The sequence below is a fragment of the Cnephaeus nilssonii genome (assembly GCF_951640355.1).
Source record: "Cnephaeus nilssonii genome assembly, chromosome: 9".
Taxonomy (NCBI): domain Eukaryota; kingdom Metazoa; phylum Chordata; class Mammalia; order Chiroptera; family Vespertilionidae; genus Cnephaeus; species Cnephaeus nilssonii.
The window spans coordinates 51738485-51765984 of record NC_137080.1 but is presented as its reverse complement, the minus strand read 5'-3'; the positions used below and the strand labels follow the sequence as shown (position 1 = coordinate 51765984).

Genomic DNA, 27500 nt, shown 5'->3' with positions numbered 1-27500 from the left:
ACATAGCCTCTTTACTCATTTGTATGATCTGCCAGGCCTCTGGAGGCATTGGGGTCTGTGACCCTGGGATTTAATGCTGGTGGTCCTCATCAGAACTCCACATCATGGTGGTGGGGTCTTTGGTTTCTCCTAGGGTTGCTGTGAAGAGCCGCTCAACCGCTCAAAGTGGGTCACTGCTCAACTCTGGGGTAGACTATGGACGTGAGCTTCACCCCTGGGAGCTGTGCAGTGGTGGTGGTGGCCGTGGTGTTGTGCACTGGGAGTGATTCTGGCCCTGAACACATAGACTAAGGCTGCTCAGTGTTATCCTTGGTCCCATGAAAATGAAGGGGAATCAGGATGATGGAAGAATAGACATTGTATGCACAGTTCAAAGGGTGGCCAATTTAGTGGTTTGTCATTATTGTGAAGCCCATCATTTGAATTCCTGCAGCTCAAACCATCCAATTGAATGTCATCTCTGGACAGATCAGGTCCAGCCACCAGTGTCCTTAATAGACTGAAATGACTCAACTTACTGAAGTAATTAAGAAACCTGAGTAGGGTATTTTCAACAATGGTGAGAAAAACAAGTTTACACTTCTTAGAATCTTACTATATTAACTGTCAAAATTACAGCTTGCTTTTTACTTTTCCCCCAAGCAAGAACAGTGCTGTGAATACTCTCGTTCTTTAACTCTCAGGGGAACTCAAGTGCTCCTTAAATCATTTGAAACAGAAAAATCATAGCAACAGTCCCAGTGATTCAGATCCCACATCTAGGACTGTACCAAACTTTGGCTGTGAACTACTCAAAACCTGAAGAGTAAGTGAACCAGAAACTGAGTGGCTGTGAGCCACATGTGGGGTTCAGTTCCCTTCAAGAAAGATGCTCTGTTCAGATTCGTGCCTCTGAGACTTTACATGCATCAAACAGAAACTGGCTATGACATAAACCTAACATGTAGGTGACTTGGACATCAGCCCCTGAGTGGGGATGTGGCACAGGTTCCACCTTCTAGCTCCCATTCAGCCAACTGTCTACAAGCCCATGTGTCTCCACTAGCGACACACACAATCAAACCAAACTACTGTACCTCCTCCGGCAAGCTGACCACCAAGTCATTTTTCGTCTGTCCGACCAGCGCCTGCCAGAAGTATTCACTGCATGCAGCCAGCACAGCCCGGTGGGCCCGGAACTCCTTCCTCTCCACGATCAGAGTCACGTCACAGAGAATATCCTTTTTCCGCTGGTCATTGAGGCCCAGGAGGATGTTGGTGCAGTGGACTGTGGACTCATACACATACATGGGGGAGTCAGGCTTCTCATCCACAGACATGCCGTTCAGACCCTGAAAGAAAGAGAGGCTGGGTCACTTCTATCTGAGTCACAGAGAGAAGGTGAGGAAGAACTTCATGGTTCCTGAGTCTCATTGCCATGAGCCAGGCAGAAAGGGGCAGAATTGCTCATTAGCATTTTCATGCTCAGCACAATGAGCTCAGAAAACATACTGGAGAGTCGGATTTTATGGCTGACTTTACTGTTTCCATTTACTGCGTCCTTTTACCCCATGGAAATGAAGCCAGATCTTTAATGGAAGACGCAAAACATTTAAAACACATACATACTTTAAAACTTGGTAGTTTTTATTTTTGGCTGACTGAAAAGAAACTTTCACGTATACACAATCCCAATTCAAGTATTCATTTGAGCTTTGTGTTAAGAGGAAATGAATCACTTTTGAAGTATTTGTAATGCTCTCTTGATTTAAATACATGTAAGTTGCTAAGTTGAAATTTGGTTAAGATACCAAATATTTAATCACAGTACACAATTTAACAGGGGATCTAAAAGGTCTGTGTACTAAAGAGTAGATGTAGCCAGCTATTGCAATTGCCCTTGGCCACTTTAAGACAAAGTACAACCAACACAATGCCATTGTTGCTCATGAAAAGCTCTTGAAAAGAAGTGGAATGGACCTGTCATTATCCGCAGATTCGATGTACATCTTCTTTAAGGACACACAACATAACACAACCGGAGTTATAATAAAGATGTATTCAACAGTGAAGATCACTTTTACAAAAAAAAAAAAAAAAGATTCTTTGCTTTAAAAAGTGTCCATTGATATATTAAAATAATAGTATCTGTAATTAATTTACATAATGTAGTTTTTCAGTAATGTTTCCTACTAGTATGAATTCCAACAACGAGTCTTATTTTCTTTGTGGCTTTATGCTTATTTATTTTTTTTAACAGCTCTAATCTATACTAATAAAAAGGTAATATGCAAATTGGTCACGATGTCTCACAGTAACAACCGAACAGCAGGCTGAGTGGGCCAACAAAGCCAGCAGGGGGGTTAGCGAGGGATGACCAAACGACTGACCAGCAGGCTGCGTGGGGTGACCAGGCCGGCAGGGGGGTCAGCGAGGGGTGACCAGGCTGGCAGAAGGGGGGCAGCGAGGGGCAACCAGACCAGCAGGGGAGGCAGTTGGGGCGACCAGGCCGGCAGGGGGAGGGGCAGTTGGGGGCAACCAGGCTGGCAGGGGAGACAGCGAGGGGTGACCAGGCCAGCAGGGGGTCAGTGAGGGGCAACCAGGTTGGCGGGGGTGGCAATAAGGGGTGACCAGGCCATCAGGGGGGGCAGTTAGGGGTGACCAAGCCAGTAGAAGGGGGCAGTGAGGGGCTACCAGGATGGGGGGGGCGGGCAGTTGGGGGTGACCATGCCGATGGGGGGGGCAGTTGGTGGTGACCAAGCCAGCAGAAGGGAGCAGTGAGGGGCAACCAGGCCGGGGGGGGGGGGTGGCGGGCAGTTGGGGGTGACCATGCCGACTGGGGGGGGGCAGTTGGGGGTGACCAGGTTAGCAGGGGAGGCACTAAGGGGTGACCAGGCTGGTGGGGGTGGCAATTAGGGGCGACCAGGCTGGCAGGGGGGGCAGTTAGGGGCAATCAGGCAGGCAGGCAGGCAGGTGAACAGTTAGGAGCCAACGGTCCTGGATTGAGAGAGGGATGTCCAACTGCCAGTTTCAACCCAATCCCTGGGATCAGGCTGAAACCGGCAGTCAGACATCCCCCGAGGGTCCCGGATTGGAGAGGGTCCAGGCTGGGCTGAGGGGACCCCACCGCCATGCACGAATTTTGTGCACCAGGCCTCTAGTATACAATAAACTGCATATATTTATAGTGTGCAGTTTGATATATTTTGGTAGTCAAGACAATGAACACATCCTTTATCAACAACAATCTCTTTATGTCCTTAATAGTCCTTCCCTTGCACCTCTCTGTATCACAGCCCCTGAAACCACAGGTCTGCTCTGACACTATATATTAGTTGTCATTTTCTATATTTTGTATAAATGGAATCATACAGATTGTATCCTTTTAATTCTGGCTTCTTTTATGATGCATAGATATTTTGTGATTCATCCATGTTGTGTGCACCAACTGTGTGTTCCTTTATTGATGAAACGTGTTCTATTGTATGGACATAGCACAATTTTTTATCCATTTATCTACTTAAAGGTGGATATTTGGGTGCTCCCAGTTTTTGGCTATTACAAATAAAGCTGCTATAGATTAGTGTATAAGTCTTTATATGACCATATCCTTTCATTCCTCTTGTGTAAATACCTAGGGGTAGAATGGAAAATCATTTGGTATGTGTAAGTCTAACTTTAAAGAAAAAGATTTTTTATTGATTTTTAGAGAGAGCTGAAGAAAGAGGGAGAGAGAGACATTGACTGGGTGCCTCCTGCAAACCCCACACTGGGGCTCCAGGCCGCAACCCTGAATGGGAATCAAACCATAACCTCCTGGTTCATAGGTCAATGCTTAACCACTGAGCCACACTGGCTGGTGCTTATTAGTTTTCATAGCCTTTTTGTTCTGGTAGATTCCATAGATGTTCTATGTAGATTATGTTGTCTGTAAACGAAGACATTTTCTTTCCTTTCCAACCTGGATGATTTCAAGGTATTTTCTTGCCATACTGCATTGGCTAGATGTACTGGTACTGCACTGTCCCTCTGGTACAGTGTAAACTGTAAGTGGTAAGAGCAAATATCATTGCCTTGTTCCTGATGTCAGGGGAAACATATTCCATCTTTCATTGTTATTTATGATGGTAGCTTTAGGCATTTCATAGATGTCCCTACTGAGTTGAGGAAATTTCCTTCTAATTTGCTGGGAGTTTGTTTATTTAAAAAATCAGGAATGGATGCTGGATTCTGACAAATACTTTTTCTGCATCTATTGAGATAATCACAGTTTTTCTTTTTTAAAAAGTGTATTAATAAGGAAAATAACATTGATTTATTTTTGAATGTTAAACCAATCTTGCATTTCTAGGATTACCTCCACTTGATCATAATATATGTGCCTTTTTACACGTTGTCAGACTCCATTTCCTAACATTTTGTTATCAGGCAGCACTCAAAACTAGGTGGAACAATTAATGTTCAAGGATATAAATGGTGTGCATAATTCATAAGAAGCAGGAGATTTATGAGACATCTCATTTCTCTAATCCATTTATTAACGCACCTATACCAAAAAGAGGGAAGCTTACTATAACAGACACAAAGCAGTAAGTTTTTCAGTGAAACATGAAATTAAATAAAATCAAAAGAGAAATGAAAGTGAGGTGCCGTGGAACGAGGAGTGGACAGGGATGCAGGGCTTCTGGCCCAGCTCTGGCACTGTGTGGATTCTGGATGACTCACTTTTCTCTGGGTCTGCTTCCATGTTTGTAAAATGAAAAGTCTTGACTAGAAGACCAACAAATTTAATACCAATCTACAATTCTATGAGTCTAAGAGTCTATAAAAGAAATACCTATCATGAGAGTGAGATATTGTCATTTCAGTTGAGACAAGTTAGCTTTCTGTAACTTTATAGAGACCAATTATGGAGCCTCTTTCATTGTGGATACTGCAAAGCTGGGTGCAGAGAATGGAGTGAACAATATACAGGAAGAAACCAAAGTCTTCTGGGAGAAAAGGAATTAGGACCTGAGTCCCTGGCTCCCATAAGATGCCAAATTGGGAAGAGCTGTTGAGACAGAACATGATATCCCCGAGGAAAAGGGGGGAGGAACAAGTCCCTTAAAGTGACATTACTTTAGGAAATGGGGAATCCAAACTTAGGAGGATATTTTGGCATAATATGTGGACTGATGCTATTAGCTCCTCCAGTGCTGGTTATCTTAGCCCAGAGGTTTGTTCTGGGAACGATGTTGACCAAGGGAATAAACACTAAAAGAGTATGTCACCCTTGTAACCCAGAGCGGAGTTCCACTGAGGCCCAAGGAGGGGCCTGAGGACTGTCCTGTAGCACTGGACACGGGCCTGCCCACCAGGTAGGAGCAGCTATCCACGGTGCCTCAGATTCCAGCTCACAGGCAAGATCGTCTCTTTCTGGCTCTAAGGCAGCTGGGGGCAGGGGCCTCAAGAAAAGACTCCACATCCTGTCACAGGGCCGGCTGGGAAAATAAAGGAGATGTGGCAATATGTGCCCCTGAGTCGATAAAGCAGGTTATGATAGCCCCATGAACATCTGCTTTTTGGGCTAAACCTTCCGGAGAGTTTTAGAAGACATTTAAAACATATCAGATCGGTTCATCAAATGGTATAATCTAGAATCTATCATTTCCAGGAAGCGGTTGCTAGACTTTAACCTGACTGAGGATATTCTTGCTTTTATGACATTATTCCTGGAAAACCTTTCCTTATGCCACGCCAGCACCACTCTATTCCTCTTTGCCTTTATGTTCCTATTGGATCTCATCACTTCCCTCCCTGTTGGCTCCTTTTCAAGCATAATGGGACATACTGTTTCTTCCTCTTTTAGAAATCATTCAGACCGCCCCGTCCCCTGATTATCATGGGTGCTCTTCTAGGAATTCCTCCAATTTGCCTGTTTTTGACTGACTCATGCCAACCTGAAATCTGTTTCCCTTATCACTGCATTAGGTTTCATTCCGTTTTCCTTTTTCACTTGCCTTACTAATGTTAATTAAACAATATTTTATCCCTAATGCAGCAAATCTTGAAATCTTCAGCAGAATCCATGGGATATAAGAATGAGATACTCGGTAGTGAGTAACAGAGCCCAAAATAGTATGTACGAGTCTGACAGCCAGTCTTCAGGCTAAGCATTAGACAATGTGTTAAAGTGTGTAGACATTAGCTGAAATCAGATTGTAAGGAAGCTTTCCAAAGGTTCTGATTTTGGGTCTTGGCTGGATCTCATTCTTCTTTTTGTAGGCCAAAAAACCCAGCTGCACATGTACATGTACATATACCAAATCGTCTTATCATATGGTTCAGCAGTAAAAGTAAGTTACTGCTATTTTATCATAGTGTGTTCATCTCCTCAAAAAGCTATACAGACCACAACTCTCATCAGTAAGAGATCTAGTATTAATGAAGGCAAACTACTTGTTAATGCATTCATTCACTCTTCATTCATTATTGGGTCATATTCAGAAATTAAATACCTAACCGTTCTGAAGGTAAAAGAATAAGTCAAAGAACCAAAACAAGAAAAAAAAATCTACAATGGGAACTCTGAAAAGCTGTAATTCACAAAAGAGTAGAATGTTAAGTTTTTCAGACAACTTGTCATGTCTAGAATGTTTCAGATGAAATGAAATGAATATGCCTTGCAGGTAATGAAAAAGACCAAATTATAAACCATTTCACTTGAAATTCCAACCACATTTCCTCTAGAAACAGTGCATTAAATAAATACTTCTGTGAATCAAGCACTAAATTATTTAGTAATTGCTTAGTAAATTCTGCCCTTATCAAGCATGCTTTTAAAAAAAGTTATTTACTATGAAATGGGAAGGGTTAGTTTTTATACAAGAAAGTTGTCAAGTCTATAGAAACTTTAGAGTGCACAGTGCCATTAAAATTACTACGTTATTACTTTTGGATTGGAAACACCTTTCAATCGCATCAAGACCTAAACTTCTTACTTAGAGTGGAAAGCAATCCAATTTCAGTATTTTCTAATGGAAAAGTGCAGTGCCTGTCACTTAATGTCTCTAATGCTTTGGATAGCTAAAGTAAGAGCCTGACACAGAGCAGCTAAAACGTTCCATGTTCTTTATTTACTCAAACACTCCATCTGCGTGTGCACTAGTTAGTGCCAAGGGAACTGAAATTTAAGGCTGTTGTTAGGAGGAAGCACTTGCAATTGTATCATCAGATCCTTAATAGCTCGGAATGATTCTTGTGCTTCAATATAAACTTCCATTTTCCTTGAACTTTCAGGAGGAAGTTCAATTTACTGACATAGTTGGTGATAATGTTTTTATTGCACAGTGGAAAATATTAAAAAAATTAGGGACAATCACAATAAACCCCAGTTTTTTGGTAATTTTTGTTGTTGGTGTTGTTCCACTTATTTTTTAAACAGATTAAAATAAAAAAATAATCCACACTTTCAAAATATCCCATAATAAAATAGTGACAACTACCAGCATATATATGTAAGTGTAAATTATATGAAGAGTCATGATGTGATACAGAGGCTGAGCTAGAAGAAATATTAGACTGTTGGTAGCAGACTATATGTATTAATCTAAAGGAAATAAAGAATTAACCCTTTGCACTCGCTTGCTTTTTTCTCGATTCCTTTATTCTAATGCTAACCGTGTCGAGTCACACTCGACACCCGAGTGCAAAAGGTTAAAGATATATTGCACACCCACCAAACTAAAGAGCATTTGACAGTATCAAGTATTTGTGAAGATGTAAAGCAACAGGACTCTCATACACTGATGGTTCAACCTCTTTGGAAATCAGTTTGGCATCTAGTCAAGTTGAAGAAGTGCACAGATTATGACCCAGTAATTCCACTCCTAGGTTACACCCAGGAGACACTCCTGCATATCTGCAACAGGAACTCTATGCGAGCGTTCAGAGCAGCACTGTTCAACATAACTCCCAAATGGAAACAACACAGTGTCTGTCAGCAGCAGAATGACTAGATGCACTGCGGTCTATTCATAATAGACCACAGTGCAAGAATACAAGAATACAAAGCAAATGTGAGCCACATGCAACAACATGCATGGGTCTCACAAACCTAGTGTTGAATACTGCTGAATACTGAGCCAGAGAAGCAGGACACAAAATAATAACATACAATTGAATTTGACTTTTAAGATGTTCAAAAATAAACTATAACTTAAATATCTAGGGATATATACATAGGTGATAAAACTATAAAGGAAAACCTCAGAGGTTCCCTTAGTGGGGAGAGAGCTGTCACAGGAAAGTGGCACTACGGGGTTTTGGGGTGCTGTCACATGTCCTATTTCTGACATCGGTAATAGGTAGATGTGTGTTCACTTTGTGTTAAGTTATATATTTGTCTTATGCACTTTTAATATGTACATTCTACTAGTATTTTATAATTAAAAATATCCAGCTTCCCCCAACTAAAAATTGTAGGAAAGGGTTAACAACTCAAGTAATCTGCCTCAGGTTCTATGACTTAATTATGGAGGGTGGACTTCGGGTTTTAAATGAAAACACACACCCACAACGTAGTCTACAATTTAAGGTCAGAAGGGTCCTTAAGGGTAATCCAATCGAACTGATTCCAAGTTGTGTGTTTTAAATCAGAAACTGTAAAAGTGGGCAGAATGCGGGACAAAGCCCTTTGGGAGGTGGTGAGAAATCTGAGCCCAGGCTTTTGCTTCAGAGCAAAAGTCTTTTCCGAGATCCCTCGTTTCATCTTCGTTCTCATGAAAACCAAATCACTTCAATGCACTTTCACTTCCTTAGCTATAAAATGAGGAAATGCACCCGGTGACCCGACAAGGCGTTTCTAGTTCCACGGTTCTGTGAAAGTACAGAAATTTAGGAAAAACTTGAAACATGAGCTTCTCTAACTACAGTTCTTAAGAAGTTTTTTTTTTTCCCCCCAAGAAAGTTAGAAATGCTCAAAATAATATAGCTGGCTGGAAGGGAAAAATGTCATCCCATAGCTTTTGGAAGAGATGAAGAAAGGGAGACCTACCCAATGACAGTTTGACATTTCTCCCCTTATAAATGGAGTCAACTCGAAGGAAGAATGAATCAAGGACCAATTTTCTCATATTAGTGGAACAGAATGCCCATAAGCACTGAGCAATGGTTCAGCACTTTGTTCTCCCCACTGCCCCGCCCCCAAAGTGCTCTGGTGGGCAGGGTAGGTCCTCACAGGTTGTATTAGATACATGGCTATGGACACGGGGTGTCCATCCTCTCCTCTGTCCAAGTCTCCACCCAGGGAAGTCAGGCGAGACACACTGTTTAGGGGTCAGAGAAAGGCTGTGGCTTGGGCACAATAACAACATAGGGCATGCACTGTCATCTCTAGATGAAACCATGACATGCTTTGAGATCAGTGGGTGACATGGACTCCACGCCAGGTCACCTAAGATACTTGATTATTTTTAGTGGAGGTTGGGTGATGGTGGGGGGTGTGGGCGTGGCCAAGAGAGGAGGGCGGGCAGGGAGAAAGCGTGGAATTAGGGATTGGCAGATTTGGATGTGTAGCTTGTGATCACCTCCCCTGCTCTTCTTGTTTTATATTTTGGTTCTTGCCTTTGGTTCTTTGGTGGTAAGCCCCCAGCTAAGAGTGCAGTCAAAGCCCTCACTTATTCTGCAGAGGTAGGTCCTTTTCTCTTCCTGGCAAGTTTTCTTTTCTATCTTGTCATTCCCAGTTTGTCTCTGGTGCTACTTCTTTGTATCCGTGTCCTCCATTTATATTCACTTCTCATACATCAATCTCTGCTTCCTATTAGCATTTGCCTCTTGCCTATTAGGAGTTAGAGGACAGAGAAAAGTCATTCCTTTTCTACATTTTTCTTTATCAGGGCATCTGTGTGAAATATTTTTCCCAGTGTCCCCTTCCTCCCCTCCAGACAGAGAAATATTACCCTAGAGCTTCATGCTGCTAATGTGAGAAGAAATTATGAACAGTGATTAGGAGGCTAAATGAGGGTGGTGGAACCTATTTACTTCATTAAGGTTCCTTCAGGGAAAATGCAAGGACGGGAAACTGAGAGATAAGGGTTAATACTAAAAGAATAAAAGATCCATTTGACTCAGAGCAATCTTCAGTCTGCCTGGATTCTATCAGACACCCTTCTCCATGGGGAAATCATTACAGAGAAATGACATGCAAAGTGCGCCATAAAGCATCTGAGTCAAACCAGAGGGAGGATGACTCAACGGATCATTTTACATTTTAATAGAAGGCACTGCAGATTTGTACCGAGTGCATAGTTCAACACAGGGCGCGCATCTTCTCCCCAAAACTTCTCCCTCGGGTGGGAGGGGAGTTCCCAGAACCTGACAGAAATTATTCTGTGTTAGAAAAGAACCACGTCAAAACTCACAACAGAGAATCAAAGACTAAGAAAAGACAACAGATAGTCAAATGCAGAAAAAAGGGGAGGTGCAAGTCTGTCTAATTCCAACTTCAGCGTTACTGTCCAACCTGAGACTGTGAAAACTGAACTCGGCCGTTAGTGGACTTCGAATCTGATTGGGGAGAAGAAGAGGGAGAGAGAGGGGGAGAAGGGAGAAGAAAGGGAGGAGAGAGGAAAGAAGAGAACATCTAAGTGTTATACTTAAAAAATCTGGCTCCTTAAATTAGCTTCAAAAGATTTTACTGTGCAATTACTGCCTGACAATGCTGGGTGTCCATGTAAAGTCAACAAACAATATTAACAATGCCATTGTTCCCAGCATGCTTCCTGGGCTAGTTATTGCTTATAGGTGCTGACTAGCCTATGGGACTCATCTGACCAGGAATTATGATGCTAAAGACTGGATTAGCAAACCTGACTCCGTCTGGGGGGCGTGTGTGTGTGTGTGTGTGTGTGTGTGTGTGTGTGTGTGTGTGTGTGTGACCTTCAGGTGCACTTGAGACAGAAAGGTCTGCCTGTACGTAAGGATATCTATGGTTCTGTGGCTGTTCATCCTTGTGATCTCTACCAATGCCTGTCCGGCTTCCTGAGAGGGAATGCTGCTTACAGGTAGGAAAGAAAACAGAAGTGAGTCGCTGAGGTTTGCCAAAAATACAGCTTTCACAGAAAAGGTTCTTAATAGAAGGAAACTTGCTTCTTTCACGCATCAGGGTCTTTTGGACCACGCGGTTCTGTTCTGAAATATCTTCTCTGCAGGGATGCAAGCTGGGATGGGTGAAGTTTAGATCGCAAGATGGTTCACCTGGTAACTAGAACAATCAAAAGTCTGCACCCAGGCAGGCAGCATCTAATCGGGGCAGAGGAGTCATCAGCCTGAGGGTCCTTTTGGGAAATGCTCTGGGAAAGGTTTGTGAATTTCCACTGAAGTATGAGTACCCTCACTCCTGTTTTTCCACTTAAAAATGATTAAAACCAGGAGGATAACCCATTGGTCGGCAGTTTGTTAAATCCCACATCAGGAAATAAAAGCACTTGGACCATCTGTCACCATCCAGGAGATCAAATGGAGCTGGAATATTAACACACGTGTGAAACGGCCTCCTGGGAGTATGGGAACAGGCAGGTCAGGGAAGAGGGATGGTGGGGGTGGGGGAAGGATGTGCTCGGAGCCTCCCAAGTCCCTGTCCTGTCCTTGGCAGCTTCTCAGAGTAATGACGATGGTTACCACAAGGCAGGGACACAAATGCTTCCCGACACTGAGGATGCTGTTTAAAATATAAATCCTATTTTATGCCTATATTACACCACCACTCACATACACCATTCGCGCCCTACAGGGTATGCTTTGGACCATGCAAAGTATGTTAAAGAAAGAATTCTTTTCTAATTCACTCATAAAAAGTCAAAATTGCACTGCCACGAGGGAGAAAACACTCTCTTTCCAAGTGGTCAGGAAAGGGTGTGACAAGGGCCAGGCCTGTGGCCAGGTGGTGCCGGACAAGCACAGAGAGGCACCCATCAGGAAGACTCATCTCAGCTGCTCCTCACTCCACAATGCACCTGCTTCTCACTTCTCCGATGCCCAGACAGGGGGCCTCCGTTGGAGTCCCGGTTCTCCCACTTCCTAGTAGGACTTTGGGTATATCAGTCAGACTCTGTAATCCTTGGTCTTTCCATCTGCAAAATGGCTACGTGAAGATGAAATGAGATGAGCAATAGGTGTTTGGGATGGTCTTTGTTTTACAGTTAACACTCCAAAAATAAAAGGTATTATTATGCAAAGAAAACTAATTTCTTTGCACAGTATATTAACTTGTAGTTCTGCACAGACTGAGCGTTTCTTATATTGAGGAAACCTGGGCTGCATGAAGAATGATGTATATCTTTGCCAGATCCTCCTGCTTAAACACCGAGGGAAAGGCCAATTCGCTTGATTTCCATCCATGGCCTGTGAGAAAATGATGGGACAATATGTGGGATCTGGTATTTTCCAGCAACTTTGGCAACAATACCATTGCAGCCTTCCCTCCATAATATCCCACACTGACCGTGAAGGTCAAATAAGGCAGTGGATCTGCTTGCATCAGGAATTATCCTCACCACCATTTGCCTAATTCTACACATGCTTATACCAAGAACGTCGGCTCTTATGGGCACTTAACCCTGATATACTTCTCTTTCATGCCAAGAGAAGTCGACTGACAGATGGGAAACTCATATTGCTTCCTATCGAATAACATTCCCTAAATGATTCTAGCCCCTCATGTGCGTGCTCTGAATAGTCTACCTTCTTGTTACAGGCTTTCCCTGTGCGCTCTCTCTGCTACCTTAGCATTTGTTTCCTACAAATCAGTATCCTCCTTCATGGTGAGAGGCAGTGAGGTGCAGTGGTGACGAGCCATGCTCTGGAGCCAGCCTGCGGGCATCTGAATACTTACGCTATGCCCTCTCAGACAAACTGCATGCTCTCTCAGCAAGGTAATCCAATTGCTAGGAGGAGCCAGCAATTTAAAGCACAGATATGCCAAGTGTTTAGAACAATCCCTCTGAGTGTAGAAAGCACTCACTAAATACTGTGTACGTTATGGTTAATAGAGACAGTGTAGTGTGATGGTTGAGAATCAGGATTGGGAGCCAGGCGACCTGACCTGGCTCTGAATCCTGACTGTGCCCCACACTAGCTGCAAAATCTCTGGCAAGACACGTAACATTTTTGTGCCTCAGTTTCCCAACTTGTACAAAAAGGGTATGATAAATAGCACCTATCTGGAAGGGTTGTGAGGATTAAAACACGACACCTATGTGTTTGTTCATTAGTTCATTCATTCACTCATTCAACATACAGTGTTCAATAAAATTAGCTCTTTTTTCTCAACCACACCAACTTTTTCCATTCACTTTTTATTCCCAGATTGCCAATGACTCATCCTTTTTTCACACTGGCATCTCCTGCTTTATCCCTGCCTACCCAGCTCAGACTCCCCCAGCCACCTCCCCGCCTCTTGGAATTACAATCGTTCTCAAATCGCATGGATTTTGGGCAACTGGAGCAGGGCTGGAAATCTGCATTTTGACCTGCATGGCAGCTAATTCAAGGCATCCCTACAAACCGGGAATGTCACCCTGACACTTCCTAGAGCTCAATGACATGGCCAGCTACTTAAGTTCTCTGTCTCCTTATAGGTGAAAGGAAGAGAAAACCTGCCTCCTAAGCGGTTGCTTGGAGACTGAAAGGTGATGGCTCCAGCCCTGACCTCCTTCAGGTCTTTGCTCACATGTCAGCTTCTCGGGAAGGCCTCCTGGGCCACCCTATTGAACCCCACCCCAGCCTCCTGCCGGCTCTATCCTCCTTCCCGGCTTTATGCTACTTTTGTTTCTGCTGAGATCTCCTTCAAACCTCTGCTTCGCATATCTTCCTTTGTGTCTTTTCTGGGCCACCAGGTCGCCTTGCCTATCCATTTATCCACAGAAAACTTAGTCTATTGTGAGCAACACGAATGTTAGAGAAAACTAATGATATGACCTCCAAGATACGCAACCAAGATAATGGGACGGTACAAAAGCCATAGGAAAAGCTTAGACTGACACAATGAAAGAAAAGCGAACATTTATAGAGTTTCTCAGTGCAAGGGTCTTAAGTATGCTGTATTTCCAAAGCTTTCTGGGCTCGACTATTCACAAATAGTGAGACATATTCTTTATCCATTGGTTCTGTATAGTGTGGGTCCTTGCAGAGTATAATTGAGCTGTTCTATCTTGGTAAAAGCTTCCTTGCTCCCCCTTCTGAAAGATGGCTGTGATTCCCTCCCTGTAAGTTGGCAGCCTCCCATTTCAAACTGCCAGAGGACCAATCATGCCCTCCTTTTCAGCAGCACCTAAGCATCCAAGCCCTCAGGAGATGATGGGCACTCAGGACCTCCATCGGCATCCTCAGGACAGTGTTTCCAGAGTACGCCCAAGCTTGGCAGGACCACTGCCCGGGCCTCTGCTGCTCTGGGACCATCCATGGCTCTCAAGGGCCTGGGATTCGGGGACGATGGTCAGAGGAAGGTTTCTGATCTTCATTCCAAAATCAGACAAGCACGAAGGGCATTGACTAACTCTTCCTCAAATGCTACAGAAAGGTGCCTTAGTTCTACTCACAGTGGTCTGAGGACAAGATCCTCCTTAATAATTTATAATTTGGAATTATGACATTGAAGCCAACACAACCAATGAAAAAATAAACCCCTTACAATCTTCCTGGGAGTGTGGAGGTGCCTTTGCATTGTAATCCCCAGGAACAATCTCCTGTGGATGGTTTTCTGACCAGCTTAGAAAAGGGTTGATTGAAAAACAGTATATGCATTGTAAAGTGCCCTTTCACAATGCCTTCAAAACTCCCTGGAAAGAAAAAAGATGTTCACCTGTTTTTTTTTTTTTTTTTCCTTAGGTGTATGTTTCTACAGGAGACACTTGAAAACCAGAAAAAAGCCTCATCTTCTTGAAATAAAAAAATCAAATAAAAATAGCACAGCAGAAATTCCTATAAAATGCCCAACAAAGTTTCTTTTCAATAGGACTCAGGCTGAATGGAAGACATTCTTGGATCCGGAGTGTTGGCTGGTTACCTAGGTTGCAAAGGACACTAGGAGAGACTCACACCAGGAATTCTTCGTTAGAATGCCAGTCAAGGAAAAGTTCATAATCCTTTCAGATTTTAAATTCCGTGTGTCTGTGAGGGGGAATCGCCATTTAGTGTTTAGGACAATTGGAAAAGAAGATTAGACTAGACTTTGTCTATCAAGATGTGCTGCACCCTGGGTTATGCTCATCAAAGGCAGAGGGGACTGGCTTTCCAGGCTATAGCACTGTTATTCTCTTTTTGAAATTGTGGTTATATGGAGACTGATCGCTGCTTAATTACTATGGAAGCTGATCCACAGAGAAGCACAGCAACTGTATCTAGTGCATTAACCTGATATTCATAACTAACATCTGAGTACTTAAATTTGACCAGATTTGAAACCTATTAAGATTTCTTAATTATTCGTATGTGCCCATGTTTACTGCTTTCTTTTAAGAAAACATGAAAGGCTTAATGATTAATACACTAATTTCAAAAGCTCTCTCATATAGACTAGACAAGACCTGTGGTCTTTACAGGATGATCATTATTTAGTTAATGAACTCAGCATATTGAACATTTTCCAGCCACCTGAAACTCTCAAGTCGTAGTGTGTGAGTTTTCGGCCAATTAATTATCAATTACAACATCATAAAACATTAGCACAAAAATAGGGAATAATGAAATTTAATTATACATTATTCTTCTGAGTTGCTGCAAATACTATACAAGACTGATTCTGATTAATAATTCATTCAGCAATAAAGTATCAGGAAAGATAATTATGCAGTGCCACAATTCTCACACTGATTTCTATAATTACAGATTACAACAGTGTTAGCAATTTAAAAGGTTAGAGAGCTGTGGTAATTTGCTATGTCATCCTCAGCTATATTAATGTCTCTCTTTGAGCACCAAGGATAATTGAAAATATAATAATGGACCAAATCAGATGGCTTGCCCATGTTCTTCTCACCTAAAACATCACCAACTTGAGTACATTAGTAAAGTCAAGTCCTTGATAATTAGCCTCTTTCATTAAGTAGCCCCACTAGTCACATTTGGTTACAGTAGAAGGAAGGGAGAAAATATGTAGGTATTCATGCTGAAATATGCAAACATGGAAACAATCATAAATAAGATACAACACGGATACCACTAAAGTTGGTATACAACTTCTATGTGGTGTGACTATGAATACACACACACACACACACACACACACACACACACACACTATATATATATATATATATATATATATATATATATATAGTGTGTGTGTGTGTGTGTGTGTGTGTGTGTGTGTGTGTGTGTGTAATTGCCCCTCAGGTAATTAGACCTGCCAAGGGACCCACATAATGAAAGTTGAGTCTCTGCCTTTGGCAATACGGTTGAGTAAATAGCACATGAGAAGATTCAAAGTTTATCCAATTACCCTCTCTGGGTTGTTTACCTATTGTGACACAACAAACTACTCTTGTCTTTGAGCTTTATTACACCCTGAGAATGAAAATAGACTCTTCCTGCTAGGAATACTTATTCTGTTCTGCTTTCATTCCTTGGGAAAAATACCTGGCTAACAACTGATAACTCTTCTCATAATCAGTATTTGAATGAAATTTCCACGTGAGGATCAGTCCACATAAAGGAAACATACAGTTCTATGAATAAAAAAATCACTTTCTTCTCTGCTCTTCTGGATACTTTTTGGAAGAGATGAGCTAAACACATTGTGGCTTTTCTCTCTTGAATGCATTAAAAATTCGACTAACTTCATGACTGGCTAATACAGAGAAACAGATGAAAAATTTACAGGGACTAAAACCTTAAGCCTCATTTAAAAGAGTTCCTAGCAGAGTCCTTCGAGGGTCTTGCTGGGACTGGAGATTCCTCCTAGAATATGCCAGGGTCTGGATTCAGTATTTCATTACAGCTGGCCCCGAAATGATACAGGGTGACAAGTAAAAAAATAAAGCTGCTTTCTAGTTTAGGGAAAGACTTTAGATAGATCATCTGATGGAATTTGCTCCTTTTACAACTGTGGAAATGTAGGCTCAAAGACATTGCTTTACTCAAGATTCCAGAACTATTTAGAAATAGAAATAGGAGATCCCAAGAATCTCTCGACTTCCAGGCTTCTACTATATCGTATTAGAAAATACAAGAGGGGGGGCATGGGTTAGCACATGGAAACTATTTTTTGTTCCAAATTTATGCCATTTTATTTACATTTAATTTCCACAAGGGCGATAAGTATAAAATAGGGAGAGGGGAGAGGAAGAGTAAGTCTAAGAGAACATCATAGAACTGTAGCTCTACATGTCTTCCTTCAAGCCAAATAAAGCGGGTTTTCTTGCGTCAGGAGTGCAATTATAAAACAAGGCATTGTTTTGGATGGGGCCTAATCAGCTTCCTTTCTGGGCCATGAGTAGGCAGCTGGCTTATGATCATGTTGTATGAAGCCACACTGAAATGTAAATGTCCTTCCCCCTTTTCAACTACTCCCTTTCCAAAGCTTTACTCCCAGCAGAGCAATCAAACAGGCTCCCTGCATATTTCTGTAAATCTTTTGATGGATTCACCAGGAGACTCCTAGCAGGCCATACTGTTCCCTGTTTTAAGTAGTGGACATTCAAGCTTGTGACAGGGAATAATATCGGCAAGTAGACTTTGGTCCCACATTTGCAAGGTCCTGTATGGTTCTGTACTTTGAATTTTTCTAACATTTTATTATGAAAAATTTCAAACTTACAGAAAAGTTTAAAGAATCTTACAATGAACACCTATAAATCAACGTCTAGATTCTATAATTAATATTTTACAATGCTTATTCCATTACACACCTATCCATCTATATCCATCACTCCATCCGTCAATCTATCTTATTGTTTCTGTGCATATCATTTGCTATATTCAATTTGAGTTCTAGATTAGCTTATAATTTTTTTCTTTTGAGCTAAAATTTACATACAGATCTTAAGTGCACACTCACTGGGTTTTGATGAATATATATCTGAATCTTGTCAAGCTATAAACTATAAATACTCGAAAGATTCCCCATCCTAGTCAGTCCCCATTGCCCAAAGCAATCACTGTTCTGTTTTTCAAACACAGACTAATTTTGCTTGCCCTAGAATGGTTGAATTTTAAAACTTAGGCCTCCATCAACAGTTAAGTGGCTAAATGTTATTCTGTTTTTCTTCCTCCAGTCAACAAAATACTTACTGAGCACCCACAATAAGCCATACACAATGGAATCCAGTGACAACAAAGTAATTATTGCATAAAAGTAGAAAAATAACTTCAATGGTGGTGAGAATTGTGGGATTAATTATATTTCAAGGGTGATTTGGATACACAACCAGAAGGAAATCCACACACCACGCCCTGTGTCTGTTACTCATCTGGAAACTTGCTGACTCTTTGACAAAAAAATAAAATCCATACCCATACCCAGTGGAAAAGTAGGACTCTGTAGAATTTTTGGAGTAAGTCAGAAAAATGAGGAGGCTTTTAAAAAAAGCCCATCTTCAGACCAACAGTATGGCTCTGTGATAAAGATGATTGCTCTGTGATGTGATGAATGGCCACAGTGCGTCAAGCCATAACCGATGAAGACCCAGCCCCTAGTTTTATAGAACGGTACAATCATGAAGGAGGCTACCGAAGAGCCAAAAATGCTTCTCGTTCATTTTCTTTGAACCTAACTATGGGCAGTCAGTGGATTGGGCCCTGCATGACTATCAAGATGATGACACCTTGGTTGACACAGCATTGGGTTACTTCGCTCAGCAAGAGCTCAACAATGGCATACTCCACAAATCAGTCACTAAAATGGGATTAAAACACTCTACTATAGCAATTCCAATCCTCTTTAAAAATTCTTCTTTAACCCTTGTTATGCACTGATTATATTCCCCCTTCCACCTCCACCACCAAGATATGGTGAAGCCCTCACCTCCAGCACCTCAGAATGTGACCTGATTTGGAAATAGGGTCATTGCAGATGTGTTAGTTAAGATAAGGTGGTACTGGAGTAGGGTGGGTCCCTAATCCAATATACTGGTGTTTTTATAAAGGGAACTCCGTGTAAGACAGAAGAGACAGTGAGAATACCATGTGAAGATGGAGGCAGAGATCAGAGTGATGCATCTGCAAGCCGAGGAATGAAGCCAAGGACTAATGCCACCACCAGAAGCTAGAGAGAGGTAAGGAAGGACTCTTCCTTGCAGGTTTCAGAGGAAACATGACCCTGCAGACACCTTGAGTTTGGACTTCTAGCAACCAGAACTGTGAGACAATAAAAGTCTTCTGGTCTAAACCACCCAGTTTGTGGTACTTTGTTACAGCAGCCCCAGGGGAGGAATACAGCTCTAAACAAGATTTCTTTCCCTTTTTGATAATTAAAAAACAACAACACCTGAAACATAACTTACATGCAGAAAACTGTATTAACCATAAAGGTACAGATCAATAGATTTTTCCAAGTAACCACCAACCACCCAGATCAAGAATATCACCAGCAACCCAGGAGTTTCCTTCATGTCCCACCCCAGCCATTAAGTTTCCTTCATACCCCCACCAATGTAACCACCATTCCAACTTCCTTCACCAAAGATTAGTTTTGTCTCTCTTGAACTTTACGTGTATAGGAAAATATACTACTTATTTTTTAAGTGTGTCTGGCTTCTTTTGCATATTATGTTTGTGAGATTCATCCTATGTGTAATAGTGGTTTTTTTCTGAAGACAATGTAAAAAAATAGCATTAAATTTTTGTTTGTTTTAGTTGGTTCAAATTTCAAAAGGTACAAATGGTAAACAGTGAAAGTCTCCAAAATCTCCCCATCCCTGCTTTCCAGTTCCATAGTTCCACCTCCTAGAGACAACGAATGTTTCCTGCGTATCCCTCCAGAGCAGCAATTTGACGGATGCCACAAGAATTTTTAAATACTTGACTATTTAGTCAGGGGTTCTGACATCTTTTCCCTTAAATTGTCAAATAAAAAAAACGACAACAGCCAACACAACAGTAGCTGTCCAGTGTGAATGAATCAAAATTATACCTATTTTTTTTGTCAGATAACCTGCAGAATTTTATTAACTAGTTTGTGTGTGCCATGAAATGGAAAAGGGATTGCTGTTCTAGAGGGATTTTTGCCGATGTATGCAAAGATATATACATTTATACATAAATCTTTCTCCTTCTTTAATACAAAACTTAACATACTATATACTATTATGCACCTTGCTTTTCACTTAACAATCTATCTTGGGTACCGACATATAAATAAGCTTTCTCATCCTTGTTTTATGGCTATATAGTATTCAATCTATGAGAACATAGGATCATCTTTATTGATAGCCATCTGGGTTGCTGTCAATCTTGTGTTTTTATAAACAAGGTTGCAATGTGGAACCTTGTAGTTTTGCACATGTAATTTTGTGCATTCATATATTGTCCCCAAAACAGAAATGCTGCATCAAAGTATATAAGCTTTAGTAATTTTGATATTGCCAAATTGTTGTCCATTTAGATTGTACCAATTTAAACTCCTACCAGCAATGTACAAGGGTATGTCCTTATCCATAGTTTTTCTAATAGACTGTGTTATCAAACTTAAAAAAAAAAAAGAATCGGCCTGGGCTGGCCTGGCCAGCATGGCTCAGTGGTTGAGTGTCGACCTATGAACCAGGAGGACATGGTTCGATTCCCGGTTAGGGCACATGCCAGGGTTGTGGACTCGATCCTCAGTGCTCTCACTCCCTCTCTGAAATCAATAAAAATATGTATTTAAAAAAATTTGCCTGCTTGGTAGGTAAAAATAGCATCGCATTATAGTTTTAATTTGCATTACATTTTAAATAAATAAAGCTAGATATAGTTCATGTGTTTTTGAGCAGCTGCTGATATTTCCTTTTTCTGTAAATTCTGTTAATAACCTATTTTTTTTGTTATTGCACTGTTGGTCTTTTTTCTTAGTGTCTTGTAGAAGCTCTTTACATATTAGGGAAATCAGCCCTTTCTCTTGTATGAGTTGCAAAGTATTTTTCTTAGTTTGCCACTTGTCTTTTTTTTTTTTTTTTTTTTTTTAAGAATTGTTGTGAGTTTATTTGAGCCAAACTGTCGACATATGCCGGGAAGCAGAACCTCAATGAATTGAGATAATGCTCCCTGCCACTTGTCTTTGCCTTAATTTATAGTTTCTATGTAATTGAATTCATTTTATGGTTTTCCTCTTATAACTTCTGGATTTTGTATCATACTTTGAAAGGCCTCCTCATTTGTGGATATAAACAATTTCCCCCTGGATTCTGTAAGTACTTGTTTTTTAAAATGTTAAGTATTTGATTCATTTAGAATTTATCTTGAATTATCAATAATTTTTATTCTTTCCAGACAGCTATTAATGATTCCTGCAACATTTATTGAACAATCCAGTTTTACTGCACTGATCTGAGATGACTTTTTAAATGTAAAGTAAAATTTCAAATGCCTGGACTCTACACTGTACCGTCGACTTACCTAATTAATGCCCTAATTAAAATACATAAATATATTTGTTATATATTTTAAGTCTAAAGAACAATTTTCTCTCATTTCTTTTTTAATTCTTGATTATTCTTTTATTTCTTCCCCATCACCATTTATACCCCTATACTAGTACCCTCATCCACCTCCACCATTCCCCTCTCCACAATCAATACATTGTTGTCGGTGTGCGTTTTTTTTTTTTTTTTTAAATCCTTACCTGAGGATCTGTTCATTGATTTTTAAATGTTATTTATTTATCTATTTTAAAAGATTTTTAAAATCCTCACCGGAGGATATTTTCCCATTGATTTTTTAGAGAGTGGAAGAGAGAGGGAAAGACAGCAATATCGATGTATCGATTGGTTGCCTCCTGCACCTGCCCTGACCAGGGCCCCGGCTGGGGAGGAGCCTACAACCAAGATATGTGCCCTTGACTAGAATCTAACCCAGGACCCTTCGGTCCACAGGCTAACGTTCTATCCACTGAGCCAAACCGGCCAGGGTTGTGCTTCCAATTTCTCTAGTACTTCATTGGCTAGTACGTTCAGAATAATGTTAAAGAACAGTTACAACAATGGGCAGGCACCCTTATCTTTGTTCTTTCTGACATAACATGGCTTCTAGTGTTTAGCTATCAAGCATGATGCTCAATTTGTGGTGAGGTACATGCGTTTTATCATATATGTCAAGGAGGTCTCCATCACTTCTTATTTTATAAAGTGTTTCTTAACTATGGATGCTGAGTTACATCAATCTTTGTAGCATCTATGTAGATGATCAAATGAGTTTTCTATAAAGATCTATTAATATGGTAAATTATATTAATCGATTTACCAAGAACATCTCATCCTTGCACCCCTGAAATGAACCTCATTTGGTTATGGTACATGGTTTTTTTTAAAAAATGTTCTGTGACTCTGTTGCTAATATCTTATTTAGAATTTTACATTAGTGCCCTTCCATAGTAATTTTTCTGATGGATTTTCCTTCTCTTTTGAAGTCAGAGTAGGTCAATTATATTTTCTTAGATAATTATGCATTTTGCCTGAGTTTTCAAATTTACTTGTAAAAACGGGTCGGAAGAGTTGAGTGAAAAAACCTTCATGATTGCTTTTTAATATACCTTATATTCACCTTATTTTTATTATTTCCCTTAGTTTTATTGATCAACTTAATTAAAGTTTCCTGTATTTTTTCAAGTAATGTGCTTTCTGCATTTGTCAATTTTAACTTTTCATTTTTTGAATTCATGGTTTTCTGCTCTAAATTTGTTAGTTCCTTCCTGATGGTTTTCTTAGTTTGGTTTTATTGCTCTTTTTCTCACTTTTTGAGTTAGATGTTCAATTCATTTATTTCTCTTTTTCTTATTTATCATAATAAGTGTTTCTGGCTATTACTTTTTTTTCTGACCACTGCTTTAACTGCATTTCCTGGATGCTAGTTGGTCTAGGTAGTAGATGTTTACTTAATAATTGTATATAAAATAAACTTTATAAATTGACCATTTCAAAGGTGGTATGGAAGCTCATCGAAGGAATCCAACAGTGAGTTTGCTGTAACAACTCTTTCACAGACATTCACGGTGTATTGACCACGTGCCAGGCACAGTGCTGGATGCTGGGAGAACAAAGAGGAACAGGAAGGGGTCTCTGGTTTTCCATTTTAAGGGAAAACCCCCACACATGAACCCAATCACATACCACAGAACCGTGAGAATAAGGCATACCAGTATAAAGAGGATGCAATTTTTGACATGAAAATAATTCCTTCCTTCTACTCAAAACATACATATTAATAAATTTTAATAGGAATCCATTTAGTTGACCCAAGTTGCTCTTCCAGTTTTAACTCATCAGCAGCTCACAATGACAATGTTATTTTTGCGACTAGAAGCTGATTCGGCATATACCTGGAAGGTAGAGTTGATGGGATTTGCTAAAGGATTAGATGTGGGGTGTGAGAGAATGAAAAAGGATGGCTTTGAGAATTTCCTCATGGGCATTACACGAATGGGGTGCCACTTACTAAAAGGAAAAACTCCAGAGGAGGATAATGTTTAGGGGCGAGCATTGAAATAAATTGTACTTCCTGACAGCTCATCTGCTTAAACTTCAAATGGCTCTCTCATAAGTTGGTCACATTCAAGATCTTTGTCCTGCCCCAGATCCATGCTACTGCATGTGCTGTGCCCACACCTGAAGTGCACTCCCCACTCTTCTGTCTGCAAACACCTGCTCACCCTTCTAGAATAATCTCGCATGTCAGTTCCTCTGGTTACCTTCTTGGCTCCTGCAGGCACAGTGGGAGGGTCTTGCTGGAGCTTCCCAGCACCGAAGCCTTATCACTTCCACAGACTTGCTTTTGTGTCTGTCTCTGCCACTCAGGGTAAGTCCCCCAAGGAGAGAAACCCTTCCTTTTCTTTTCCCTATGGCATGCTGCCTGAAACAAAGATGTCTAGTCAATAAGTGTTTTCACATGCTCAAACAATATTCACCACGTACAGTACGTGATGTCATGCACTGTTCTAGGTGCCTGAGGACACAGCAGTAAACACAGCAAAGTCATGCTGTCAAGGAGGTTACATTTTATTGGGGAGATGGCAATACACAATCAGACCTAGAATAAAATGTGCTGCAGAGAAAAAAAATAAGGCAGAGTAAGAGAACTAAAGGATGAGAACTGAGAACGAAGGTCCTATTTTAGAAAGTGTGGTCATAGAAGGTCTCATTTAAGCAGCTTCTAAATGAAGTGACAGAGTAAGATATGCAGATATCTGGGAGAAGAACCTTCCTGGCAGGTTAATAGCTAGCCATGAGCCAGAGCACCTGGAGGGTGCGGCCGGAGAAGGCTACAAGGTGGTCAGGGCAGTGAAGGGACTGCATTCAGGGCAGGAGTCCGGGTTTTATTCTAAGTGCTATAGGAGGCCACAGCAGGCAAGTGGTAAGATCTGATTAATACTTTTTTATTTTTAAAAATATTTTTGTTTATTTCAGAGAGGAAGGGAGAGGGAGAGAAAGACAGAAACATCAATGATGAGAATCATTGATTGGCTGCCTCCTGCACGCCCCCTACTGGAGATTGAGCCCACAACCCAGGCATGTGCCCTTGACCTGAATCGAACCGGGGACCCTTCAGTCCACAGGCCGACGCTCTAGCCACTGAACAACACCAGCTAGGACCTGATTAATATTTTTAAAAGATTATTTGGGGTTCTAAGTGGAAAGTGAGTTGTTGTGCAGTCAGACTGGAAGCATGCTGGGAGGTTCTTGCAGCTTCTAGGTGAGCAATAAGGATGGACCAGACTGGTGTGGGGCAGAAGAAGTGGTGACAAATGGCTGGATTTGCATATATTTGGAAGGTAAAGCTGATGGGCGTTGATAATGGATTGGACATGGAATGTGAGAGAATGACTTAAGATGGCTTCAAGGATTTCAGCTAAATGACCGGATAAATGGAGTGTCATTTACTGAAATGTGCAACCCCAGGGAAGGATCAGGTCTGCTGGGGTGAGGACAAGCGTTGGTTTAGATGTGCTAAGTTTGAGAAGCCTACTAGACAGCACTATGGATATACTTCATAAGCAGCTAAACACATAACTTAAGATTCAGGGCAGGGTTGATTCTAGATATATAAATTTGGGAGTCATTACTATGGAGATAGTACTTAAAAGCCACAGGACTGGATGAGATCACTGAAGGAGTAAGCTCATGCGGGCTGAATGAATGAATATGCAAGTTTATGTGCGGGAAGGAAGATGTAAACAGGTTCACAAAATCTGATTGTAGAGATCAGACAGAGAAATAACACACAGAGGGATGAGAGTGCGCAGAATGGATTTTTCTTTCTGTCTAGGTGGCCAATTCAGATTTTTTGGGGGGTTCTCAGAAGAGCCTGTATCTCCAATTATTTGGGGGACACAGTGGACCATAGGCCTCTCTAGGGCAAGTTTCCATTGCTCAGCATGTGGATAAGGTGTGGCAACCCCCTTTAGGCTTCTAAGAACTGAGCACCTCTCTGAAAGAGTGCCTATCAGAGCAAGTGGTGCAGGCTGGAAGCCACGAGTGTGAGTCCTTCTGGAAAGAAAAGAGAAGAACAGATCCACACAATGTGTTTCAAATTAGAAGGGGGGTAAGATCACAAATCCAGTATCTGTAAACAACCTTTATGTAACCATGTTGTCTCTACTGAAGTAACAGGCAGGCGACCTTCCACAACTAAGACAAAATAATTTTTGCCATAAGCCCAGGAAAAGTTTTGTAGAATTTGAGATAGTTAAGCTGTACTTCTCAGAAGTCAAAAGCAGGTCAGTGGGTCCACCACATTCCTTTGGTTACTTCGAATATCATATTACCCAATACTAATAGCTTCTCAGGCCCATAGGAATATAATCACATTAGAAAAACACTAAAAGCATGATGATGTAAGAGGCATCTACTGTAAAAAAACATCTTCTGCATACTTTCTAAAATTACTATTTTACTCCAAGTACACGGAGTTTTCTCTATTTTTATTAAAAATTTTTTTCATTGCGAGGCATTAAAAATTGGCATTTAAAGGCTCCAGGTTGTTTTGACTTTTTTGATCTCCATTCATTCCCACAGTGTCCCAGGCTTTTCTCACTTAAAAATCATTAGCACTTTGCTCATATCTGCTCTGCTGCTTCACCGAGATCACAGATATTTCTTCTATGTCTGTGTAATCTTAAAACTGGAAATAAAGACCCAAACCAAAGTCTTATTATCTGTGTCTTATTAAGTGTTCTATCCACATCCCAAAAAGCAAAGCTTTGTTCTAGAATCATTGTTGACTGCCAGTGAGAGTTAGTCTGCTCCACTCCTAGCTGCTCCAACTACATATATCATTGTGTTGATTTGTGGGTGCCTTGAAACAAATAATCTAAACACACACAAAAGAGCAAAATTGTATGGAACTTTGGAAAGATTGAAATTTTAGTCATTGATGTAAACACTGGGAAATGTTTACTGAGTATCTACCACATTCCAGCCACTTTGCTGGGTCTGGGTCACAAACACAAGCCTCTGGAACATATGATATAGTGGCTGACCAGGCAAATTGATACCATGCCATAAGGGCTGTTGCAGAGGCATTTCAGCATGCCTTCAAACACAGATGGGATCCTTCCCAGTAATGACAATGCTTGAGCTGAATTCTAAACGACAAAGTAGGAGTTATCTATGGGAAGGGTGAGAGAAAGATCAACTACACTTTACAGGAAAGAGTCAACTAATATTTGTGGATCCCTAACTATTTTCCCTCGTAAGCTTGGAAATAGGTAAACAAAGATGAATATGGTACACTTCCTCCCAAAAAGAAGACACAGTAGCTATTTTCAAATTTCTAAGGAGTTGTGTGGAATAAACATCAGATTTTTCTGGGTCCTCTATGAATGATATCAGGATATTGTGGCTGCTGAAGAGTAGACTCAACGGGTTCTTTCTGATGTTTCATCCACTTATCTATAGGCAGGCCTTTGTGAAAATGATCAACTTTATGGGCAATCAGAAATGGGCTGATCAGAGGTATTAGAATCTCTCCAGGTAGGTCTACAATTTAGCTTAGGCATGGTTATTAATGAGAAACAAGAGAATCTGAGTATCAGTTAATTAAGTCTTTAAACATTACCATGACAATATGAACGTGACCATTAGCATCTCCAGGCAGAGATGGTCTATGCCATCAGCTACACACTGCCTGGTTGGGCACAGTCCCCCATATTTATGGCTTGATGCTTCCCCTTCAGAAGCCAGAGACTCCTTAAACCCTGGCAGGAATCTCAACAGATATTACAGAAAAAAAAGGATTAATACAAACTCTACAATGGATCAAGCGAAGTCCCAAGAGAAGTAGGTACTATACAGAGAATTTACATGACATACACTAGAATAGACACTCCACGGTGGGTGTGCAGTGGGAGTGGGGGA

General features: G+C 41.0%; 1 protein-coding gene across 5 annotated transcripts in view; it reads right to left on the bottom strand.

The window, feature by feature from the left end:
- Positions 1-27500, bottom strand: part of BACH2 (BTB domain and CNC homolog 2) — a 332743-nt gene that overhangs the window by 74852 nt on the left and 230391 nt on the right. For all 5 annotated transcript variants that reach the window (XM_079779974.1, XM_079779973.1, XM_079779972.1 and 2 more), the window contains one exon: positions 1077-1331. In XM_079779974.1, coding sequence (XP_079636100.1) covers positions 1077-1319 — 243 coding nt within the window. In that variant the 5' untranslated portion in view covers positions 1320-1331. The remainder of the gene's footprint in view (positions 1-1076; positions 1332-27500) is intronic.